Raw genomic sequence first — 11148 nt, forward strand, 5'->3', positions numbered from 1 at the left:
ATGGAACTGCTGCACAGTCTGTGAACTGCCAACAACCATGGGTGCGCGAGGAAGTACAGCGTCAACCCGAAACTGTCTAGACCGTCTGGGTTGTGCAGTCAACACCCTACCGGGTTGCTGAGGTTGACGCACTGCGTCACTACAAGTCACCTCTGCTGGTTGTTGAACATCCTGAACGTCAACAACCACCTCCGAGCGTCGCTTAACGTCAACGTGCGACTGGCAACCCACACTGGGTCGCATCGGTGGAGGAACCACCTCAACTGGCAGACGCGAGTAGGTTACCTCAGCGTCAACAGGGCGCACAACCGACCGGTTGGAAGGTTGTTGGCCAGGAGGAACCACCTCAACTGGCAGACGCGAGTAGGTTACCTCAGCGTCAACAGGGCGCACAACCGACCGGTTGGAAGGTTGTTGGCCAGAAGGAGGAACCACCTCAACTGGCAGACGCGAGTAGGTTACCTCAGCGTCAACAGGGCGCACAACCGACCGGTTGGAAGGTTGTTGGCCAGAAGGTTCTTCTCCGCATTTAAGTCCTCTATCAAGGACGCAAGCTTGGACTGCATGGCTTGCAGCAAAGCCCATTTAGGGTCTACGGGAGCAGGTGTGGCAACAGACGGGGTTAGCGACTGAGGCGGAACCGTTTACCATCCCTGAAAGCCTTGTTATGTGTGACATAATAGTACAGCAAAACTTCAAAGGCTTGACAAAAGCTGAGAAGTTGACCAGTAAACAACTTGGAGCGTCTCCTGGCTAGGCGCCAGGGCGAGTCTACCAGAATTGAGAAGTCTATCTGGGCAGAGGCATGAACTCCCAAGCCGAGAACTTCTCTCGTGTCATATCAGACTCTCGCTCTATAAGCCAGTTTAAAAGAAGGGAAATCAAAGGCTGTATCCCTAAAAACTCCTCCTGGTGCAAAAACCAGTCGCCTAGCCAACGTAACGCTCTCTAGGAGAGCGAGAGAGCACTAGCTTAAAAACAACGGCTTCGAAGTAGCTAGGCCTAGTGTAAGTTTTGACGTTTAGGCGAACGAGGAGCAGCAGTTACAAGATCCGGACGAAGATCCTTAAAAAAATCATCATGATTTAATTAAAGTCCATAGGAGGCTAAGCAGCTTAAGGCTCCTCTCCATCTGACAGAGTCCTCAAGGGAATATCAGTAGGAGGGAGAACAGCAACTTCCTCATCCACAGGAACCTTGTCCGATAAAAGCTAGGTTACCTCAGTGAGTCTCTCACTGGTGCATAAGTAGCAGACCAGAAGGCAACGTCATGTAACTGCTTGACAGTCTGTGAACTGTCAACAACTGAACTGTCAACCACAACAGGTGTGTGAGGACGTACAGTGTCCACTCGAGACTGCTTTGACTGTCTAGACTGAGCAGTCAAAACAACTCTAGAATGCGGAAGTTGACGCACCGCGTCAAAACAAAACAACTTAGACTGTTGTTGTACCTCGCGAACGTCAACGGAAGATTCCGTGCGTCTCTGAACGTCAACATGCGGCTGGCAGGGTACACTGGAACGCATGGGTGGCGGGACTCTCTTGGAGTGCGGGAGAAGGTCGCCTCAGCGTCCACAGGATGCACAACCGTGGTTGGTTGTAGGCTAGAGGTTGGTGCAGTGTCAACCTTCTCCGCACGAAAGTCCTGCATCAATGACGTTAACTGAGACTGCATGGTCTGCAGCAAAGACCACTAGGGTCTACAGGAGCAGGTGCGGCAACAGACGGTGTGACTGCCTGATGCGGTACCGCTTTGCCTCTCTTAGGAGGTGAGCAGTCGTCGGAAGACTGCAGCGAGTCCGAACTGACCCAGTGGCTACAACTGGGCCGTTGGACTTGCGCGGAAAGGACCGACTTGCGCTTAATAAGCCGCGAGACCTTGGTCCATGGTTTCTTACGAGAAACCTCTTCCGCAGACGAGGAATAAATGGGCTCTATCGTCTTAGAGTGGGTGGGGCGATCTTGGGTAGATACGCCCGAAACCACAGAGGGAAAACGTCTGTTCGTTGATCAAGGCCTCTCGAACCCATAAGTCGTTCGACATTACTTCTCCCCTGGGCTTGGGAGCTTGCAAGAGGTCCCGGACTAGGTGAACGACAGGCACGAACAGACGAACCCTCGGACGCAACACTGTAACACTTTGCGCATATCACTTTATCGATTTTCTGTTTTGCACTTATTTCACTGAAATCGAAACTTTTACTGATTTCTACCTGAAACACGCAATTCTACCCTTCATTAAAAGGTAGTAATTGCGAAATCAGTCGTATAATGCAAGCTCATTAATACCAGCAAAAAACAGAAAACATATTTTAAGATAAAAAAATCAGTGGCTGGGAAAGAGACTAAACACGAGTTCATATAACTACGTTTTCAATCTCTCACCGTACATAGCCTGGGGACGAGAATAAAAAACTAAAAACGTTTTATCCTTCCTCCCCGTGCAGCGACTAGGGACGAGAGCAACTCGAGAAAAACGTTACCCGCTTGAACGGAACGTTTTCTCTCCTCTCTCTCCCTCCGTCTCCTCTTTCTCTCTTGATTTCGCACCTAAGAGAAGAGCCCAATTATATATCGTCAAAAAAAACATGTTATTTGACTAAAGGAAAAAACTGAAAGGTTTTCCAAATAAAAAGTTCCTTTAATTTAGAATTTAAAACATTTAAGCTAAGAAAGAATGAACAAAACGTCAGAATCGATTTACTCTTACTGCAAAGTGAAACCGTGATACACTCTCTCTCTATCGTAACGATAGAGCGCATGTTGAACGTCCTGAACGTCAACAACTGCGTAGTCTAAACGATAGTTCATCTTTGAAAACAGTACGAAGACTATCAAAGAAATTCTTTCATAAAACATTAAATTTTAAAAAGTTTTAAATTCTTTAAAGGCTAAATACGATATAACGGGCTCAACGTTGATTAACTTCGGTTCCAAGTAAGGACCGCCTACTATCAGGAAAGGTCGCATATAAACAAAACATAAAAATTTATTTTTATATGTTTATAAAAAATGGAAAGTTAATCGAAGAGGCCTAATAAAGGCGGAGAGATATAAAATATATAGATCTATAACGTGTTAAGCAAAATTACTAAAAATCTAAACACACTTCCGTCTAAGGGAAGGGTCGGCCATTTAAAAGTGAAAGAGAGTCCATACTCTCCTTGTCACCATAATTAAATCTATCCAAAACGAGTTCAAGTTTTGAGATGAAGATAAAACACCTGCATAGCGAAAGCTCAAAACTAGAAATGTGTACTTCACCAAAATATGTGAAAACCAATCCAGTAAGCAATAGCGAATTTAGTAGGTCTTGCCGGTGGCACGACAGAGAGAAAATTGGTTCTGTGTTTACATTGAATACTGAGTACCTGCTCGACAGATGGCGCTGTTGATGTACACCCCCTACCTGCATAGCGATCGCTGGCGTATTTTGAACGTAGAGTTTTTCTGTCGGGCAGCAGAGCTGCAGCTTATATAATCACCGGCTAAGTTTAATATTGAAAAAAGATCCTTTTGACTTATATTAGAAAATAAATGATACTTATAATAAAATACTGTCCATACAATATTTCAATTTTTATTGAGAAATTACATGGTGTTTGCTTCATGCAAACTTGCATTTCTTGTGACTAGGGCCACTGATACCCAAAACGCATTAAGTTGTGCTTAAAAAATATTAATACATTTTCAATGAAACATTCATATAAACATAATGGAACACCAACAACCAATGAAGTCTTGAAGGGTTCAATGTCTAAAGACTTTCATGTTTGCCCAAGCTCAAGTAAAGCACGTGTTTGCTGTTGGGGAGTAGAAGTGAGTGATATCCCAGCCATCCCCACAGTCTCTGACAAAGCTTAGAAAACCATTAATATTTGCAGACTCATTTCTAATATACTATTCTGTATATCATCCAATAATTAGTCATTTTCATATACTAAAAATTTTTTCTGTGAGTACCCTTAATACTGTTCACACATACTTATGGATTTCTTCTAGCTCTCCAATGATATATCTTTACGTGTTAATGCAAATTTCAACAGTTGTAAATAACTTCTAGATGGAACTTCAGACCCTAAATTATACTTGTGCCAAGCAGCCAATGTTCCAAGGAGCTTTAGGAGTTCAAAAGTCAGTAAGGAACATAACATTCCATTTTATATTTTGATCAACTTCTCTACTTTAATTACCTTTCTGCCTCTAATTGTTTACATTGCATTTCTTCTGAGCATTTTATCAAAGCCTTAGAAAACACTTCACCTTTAATCTAATTCAAAATCTTATGTGGAACCTTTAATCTAATTCAAAATCTTATGTGGAACGCATAAGACCTTTGAAGCTCTGAGCCTCAACATCTTTAATTTGTGATTTTTGGATTGAAATTGTATTTTTGTAAATAGGTATCCCTTACCTGCAGTGAGTTTATCAGCTCTCGGCCAAGGCACCACTAAAAATTGCCTGGGGCCTTTCTATTGCTCTCTCTTTAAAAAAAAAGTGAGAAAAAAAACCCGTTTTTTTTCTCAAGGTGTTATGTTATAGGGAGGTATGGTGATAGTATTAAGAACTAGGAACCTATTCTATTTGATCCAAACTAGTCTTGTTCATGTTTGGCGCTGTTGTTTATGTTGGTTAGAACCAAGGGTTCAGGGTAGTTAACTTCAGTATATAACTTTTCCTTAATAGGAAGGAAAAAATAAATCCAAGAAGATATCAGTATTTCCTGTTCATGAAGTTCTCTTCGCCACTTATGACATTGGGAGAGTGGCCTCACTACTTCTAATTGTTAACCTTCCTTGAAAGGATGTCTCCCACAAAATTAGTGAAGCACAAATGATTGACAAACATGCTTGGGAAACCGAGATTTTCCAAAATAAAATTATCCACACTGGTTATATTGATGGGAAAAAAGCACCAGGGCCATCCCACCCCTATAATACACAAGCCAGTTCTAAAAGAGAGTCTTACCTCGAATAATAAACATGAATTGTCATAATGACAACTCTTAGATCCAAACAATTACGAGCGGTTGATGATCCTAACCCCATCTTTCACTTCGAATCCCAGCTCTGATATATTTTCCTATACAGTATACCAAGCCAGACAACGTCATGGTAGTGGAAAAAAGTCCAGATACTGACTATAAAAACCTAATTAATAAATAGGACTCTTGAAATCTAACCTTAGAATAAATTCCGGACGTTCAACAAGCCCTCATGGCATCAAGATGATCTTACATTGAGATGGAACTTCCCATAAGCATCTTCATTAACAAATAAAAGTGGTGAGCATTTCTCAAAAATATTATGCAAAAAAGTCCAAAACTTAAACTTAATAGGTTATAAGAAGCTGTTTGTAAGTCGATTTTTTTTTTTTAAATTTTGAGACTAGGGTAGGTTTAACCTAACTCACATGCATATGATTCTCAGATTTAAAAGTCAACAAATAGTCCCATTTAACATTTCAAATGACGTCTAGCGTATTGCATTAAATCATAAAACAGTGTTTCATAACAGTATTTTATACAGTACAAACATTTGATAAAATATCTGAAATTTAAGGTTTAAGTTGGATTTGTGTTTGTATCTGCGAATGTTTGTAAGTAGAGGACCTTCTGTACCATCATAAAACAGGGAGTGAGGGAAATAATCACCAAGAAATAAGGTACTTACTTCCTTGAGTCATTTTCTCGACGTGTTCGGCAAATTGGCTTATGTTTGCAGGTTCAGCAAGAAATCCTCCCATAAGATCGCATGCGAGCTTAGAAGATTTGAAGGGTCTCTTTACTTTGCCTTCTAAGTAGATGCATTCACCATCCAGCATGAAGAAAGGCAGGGGGCAAGGCCTGTCTTCATGAATTTCAGCTGAATATAAAGAGAAAAATATATGTTCAGCATATTGAAGGATACAATTATATAGGCCATAACTTTAGAAATATTCCACATAGAAGTACTGTACGTAAAAATATTCATGGAATTCAACACACCAATAAATAAGTAAATAAACATTGCTCTTAACATAGGCAAGTGTATAGCCTATATACCGCATTGTTTGGCACAAAACTATGCCTTTACTCACGTATATCAAATGACTTGACAAAACTGATCCTCCACGAGAGGAGCTGCAGAAGAGCAAAAGAATATTGTACTTCCTTAAAAGTTTCTGCTGCTTCTTTGAAGCCATCAGCCATGACCGATGACACGTTATTTCTAAAATAATTCTCTGAAATAAAGGGGAATGCATTTAGAAAAAAAAAAAAAAAAAACAATAAACCACTTGCTGATATAAAATTTTTCAAGCTCACCAAACAAACAACAAACTCGCCTTGTTAGACAAGTTGACTATAGTACTGTATGAGTAAGGAAAAAAATAAGATTTTAAAACATTATGCAACCTATTTTCAGTAAATTTATCAGTTTTATTAAGCATAATTTACAAAGCTGATATTACATAAAATTGTTCTGAAAACAGGAGTAAACAAACGGCAAAAAGTAACTGCATATACTGTACGCCACCAACTCATTAACATGGAGTAACACAGAGCTACAGAAGGGGTGCAGGAAGGTGGACACTCCTTGTGTGAAAAGAATAGTTTTATGGGTTAAAAACTTTGGTTCCTAACTAATCAATTTATCACAATTTGTTTTAATCTCTTTTAAGTAGGGAGACGAAAAGATAAGTCACACAACAACAGCGAATGTTTTATGGGTTTAGTTGGCATACTTATGGACAAAACAGGGCAAGAACTAAGTGTAAGTGCCCAAGGCCAAAACAGAAATGGCCATGTTTTTCAATGCTTAGAATGAATTCAATAGCCCATAAACTTACACTCATGGCTATATGTAATGGAATACATGCACTAGTGACACCAGCCAACCATTGAGATACTACCCCTAGAGAGTTATGGGGTCTTTGACTGGCCAGACAGTACTGCATAGGATCCTTCTCTCTGATTACGGTTCATTTTCCGTTTGCCTACACATACACCGAATAGTCTGGCCGATTCTTAACATATTCTCCTCTGACCTCATACATCTGACAACACTGAGATTGCCAAAAAATTCTTCTTCACCCAAGGGGTTAAATGTTGCACTGTAATTGTTCAGTGGCTGCTTTCCTCTTGGTAAGGGTAGGAGAGACTCTTTAGCTGTGATAAGCAGCTATTCTAGGAGAAAGACACTCCAAAATCAAACCACTGTTCTCTAGTCTTGGGTAGTGCCATAGCCTCTGTACCATGGTCTTCCTCCACTGTCTTGGGTTAGAGTTCTCTTGCTTAAGGGTACACTGGGGCACACTATTCTATCTCATTTTTCTTCCTCTTGTTTTATTTAAGTTTTTATAGTTTATATAGGAAATATTTTAATGTTGTTACTGTTCTTAGAATATTGTATTTTTCCTTGTTTCCTTTCCTCACTTGGTTATTTTCCCTGTTGGAGCCCCTAGGCTTATAGCATCCTGCTTTTGCAGCTAGGGATGTAGCTTAGAAAGTAATAATAATAATAATAATAATAATAATAATAATAATAACAAAAAGGAATCTATAACTGTAATGGCCTATTGAAAACGTCCCTACCTGGTGATCGCCAAACTAAGGTTTGAGTCCCGCTCAAACACGTTAGTTTCTTTAGAGTCAGTATCCTCTCCATATTGTGAGCCAAGGGTGGCGGGGGAGGGGAGCCTATAGGTTTACCTGTTGAGTGCTAAGCAGCTATTGCCTGGCCCTTCCTGGACGTAGCTTGGGTGGAGAGGGGTGCTTTGGCGCTGATCACATGTATATACGGTTAGTCTCCAGGGCATTGTCTGCTTGCTAAGGCAATGTCACTGTCTCTTGCCTCAGCCATTCATGAGCAGCCTTTAAACATTTAAGCCCCTTTACTGTGGGCTATATTGTACGCTCATGTTTCATATGTTCCTGACGTTTTTCGAATAATTATTTTTGGGAGGAGGATTCTATGTAAAAAAAAAAAAAAAAAAACGTACGTAGAGAAAGGAAAGTCATCAGGACAAGTAATATTTTTTAAAATATATAAAACGTCAAAGGGTATTCTCTAAAAAGTTTTGGAGCGACACAGATGAAATGTATCCATCATATAAAGTCAACCAATCTCTCATCTGAAGCTCCGATATTTTTTTTTTTTAAATGGGACGGAAAAATTGGATTCATGTATGCTCGGTGTCACGTCCATTTTCTTTTAATTGTACCTTTGTTGGCATTCACCGAATTTTTTTTCCAGAAGGAAATAATTTAATCCTTTACGTTTTATTTCTGCTGTAACGACAGGAAATGAGAACCGGAAATGACGCCAAGATGATATTTGAGATCACGATCGATGTTCTTTTATTTCTAATCTTTGAGTCACTGTATATAATTATTCGACCAATAAGCCTTGAAAAAAAAATTATTTGTTTATAAACGTTTGCGATATTTAAAAACCTAAAGGGCCGAGGAAAGGAAAATTATCGAAATAATTCGTGAGGAGGAAATATTATCATGGTAATTGGCGAAGAGAAAATATTCTCAGGGTTATTGGCAGAGGAAAATTATTACGATTATTGTTCAAGGGAAAAATTATACAGCTTATTAGTGAAGAGAAATTATCAAGATTATTAGTGAAGAGGAAAAATTATCAAGATTATTAGTCAAAAGGAAGAATTATTAAGATTATCAGTGAAAAGGAAAAATTATCAGGATAATTGGTGAGGAGGAAAAATGGTCAAGATGATTGCCAAAGAGGAAAAATTATCAAGACAAATGGCGAAGACGAAAATTTATCAAGATAATTAGCGAAGTGGAAATAATATGAAGACAATTGGCGAAGAGGAAAAATTATTAGGATATTTGGCGAAGAGGAAAATTTATCAAGGTAATAAGCGAAGAGGAAAAATTATCAAGACAATTGGTGAAAAAAAGAAAAATGATCAAGATAATTTGCAGAGGAAAATTATCAAGGCAATAGGCTAAGAGGAAAAATTATCAAGATAATTGGCAAGGAGGAAATATTATCAAGATAACTGGCATGGAGGAAAATTGCCAAGATAATTGGCAAGGAGGAAAAATTATCAAGATAATTGGCAAGGAGGAAAAATTATCAAGATAACTGGCAGGGAGGAAAATTGCCAAGATAATTAGTAAGGAGGAAAAATTATCAAGATAATTGGCAAGGAGGATAATTGCCAAGATAATTGGCAAGGAGGAAAAATTATCATGATAACTGGCAAGGAGGAAAATTGCCAAGATAATTGGCAAGGAGGAAACATTATCAAGACAATTGGCGAGGAAGATAATTGCCAAGATAATAGGCAAGGAGGAAAAATTATGAAGATAATTGGTGAAAAAGAAAAATGATGAAGATAATTTGCAAAGAGGAAGATTATCAAGGCAATAGGCGAAGAGGAAAAATCATCAACATAATTGGTAAGGAGGTTAAAATTATCAAGATAACTGGCAAGGAGGAAAACTGCGAAGATAATTGTCAAGGAGGAAAAATTATCATGATGATTGGCAAGGAGGAAAATTGCCAAGATAATAGGCAAGGAGGAAAAATTATTAAGATAATTGGCAAAGAAATCATTATCAAGATAATTGGCATAAAAGAAAAACTATCAAGATAAATAGCGAAAAGGAAAATTTATCAGGATTATTGTTGAAAAGAAAAATGATCATGATCAAGATTATTAGTAAAGAGGAAAAATTCCCAAGATAATTGGTGAAGAGGATAAATTATCTAGGTAATTGGCAGCAGAAAAATTATAAGATAATTGGTAAAGTGGGAAAATTATCAAGACAATTGGTGATGAGGAGAAATGATCCAGATAATTGGTAAAAATGAAAAATTATCAAGATAATTGGCAAGGAGGAAAATTGCCAAGATAATTGTCAAGAAGGAAAAATTATCAAGATGATTGACAAAGAAGAAAAATTATCAAGATAATTGGGGAAGAGGAAAATTTACCACGATTATTATTGAAGATGAAAAATGATCATGATTGTTAGTGAAAAGGAAAAATTATTAAGATAATTGGCGAAGAGGAAAATTTACCTAGGTAATTGGCAGTGGAAACTTTATACGATCATTGGTAAAGAGGAAAAATTATACTATAATTGGCATAGGGAAAAATGATCAAGACTATTCGTGAAGAGGAAAAAATTATCCAAATTATTTTCAAAGATGAAAATATCTAGATAATTGACGACGAGGAAAAATTATCAAGATAATTAGCAAAGAGGTAAGAGGGAAAATTATTAAGGTAATTGACAAAGACGAAAAAATATCAAGATAACTAGCAGAGGAAAGATTATAAAGAAAATTGGCAAAGAGGGAATATTATCAGGGTTACTGGTAGAGGGAAATTTATCAGGATTATTGTTCAAGAGGAAAATGATCAAGTTTATTAGTGAAGAGGAAAAATTATCAAGATTATTAGTAGAGAGGAAAACTTATCAAAATAATGGCAAAGAAGAAAAATTATTAAGATAATTGGCAAAAAGGGAAAATTATCAAGAGAATTGGCAAAGAGGAAATATTATCTGGGTTACTGGTAGAGGAAAATTTATCACGATTATTGTTGAAGAGAAAAAATCATCAATATTATTAGTGAAGAGGAAAAATCATCAACATAATTGACAAAGAAGAAAAAATATCAAGATAACTGGCGAAGAAGAAAACTTTAAGATAAATGGTGAAGAGGAAAAATTACCAAGACAATTGACGAAGGCGAAAAATTCTCAAAATAATTGGCTAAGAGGAAAAATTATTAAGATAATTGGCAGAGGGAAAATTATCAAGATAATTGACGAAGAGGAAAAAGTATTAAGGTAATTGGCAAAGAGGAAAAATTAACAAAGTAATTGGCAGAGGAAAAATTATCAACGTAATTGGCAAAGAGGAAAAATCATTAACGTAATTGGCTATGAGGAAAAATTAGAAACAATTGGCAAAAAAGAAAAACTATCAATATAATTGACAGGGAGGAAAATTATCAAGATAACTGGCAAAGAGAAAAGATTATCAAGATAATAAGAAACGAGGTAAGATTATCGAGATAATTGGCAAAGAGTAAAAATTATCAGGATTACGACAGAGAAAAAAATATCAAGATAATTGGCAAAGATAAAAATTATCAAGATAATTGAAGAAGAGGAAAA

General features: G+C 37.7%; 1 protein-coding gene across 2 annotated transcripts in view; it reads right to left on the reverse strand.

Annotated features, from left to right (window-relative positions):
* The window catches only part of LOC137616477 (uncharacterized), a 420672-nt gene that overhangs the window by 6196 nt on the left and 403328 nt on the right, over nucleotides 1-11148 (reverse strand). For both annotated transcript variants that reach the window (XM_068346288.1, XM_068346287.1), the window contains 2 exons: nucleotides 6081-6224; nucleotides 5675-5866 (listed from right to left, as the gene is read on the reverse strand). In XM_068346288.1, coding sequence (XP_068202389.1) covers nucleotides 5675-5866; nucleotides 6081-6224 — 336 coding nt within the window. The remainder of the gene's footprint in view (nucleotides 1-5674; nucleotides 5867-6080; nucleotides 6225-11148) is intronic.

The sequence above is a fragment of the Palaemon carinicauda genome, chromosome 22 (genome assembly GCF_036898095.1).
Source record: "Palaemon carinicauda isolate YSFRI2023 chromosome 22, ASM3689809v2, whole genome shotgun sequence".
Classification (NCBI taxonomy): Eukaryota; Metazoa; Arthropoda; class Malacostraca; order Decapoda; family Palaemonidae; genus Palaemon; species Palaemon carinicauda.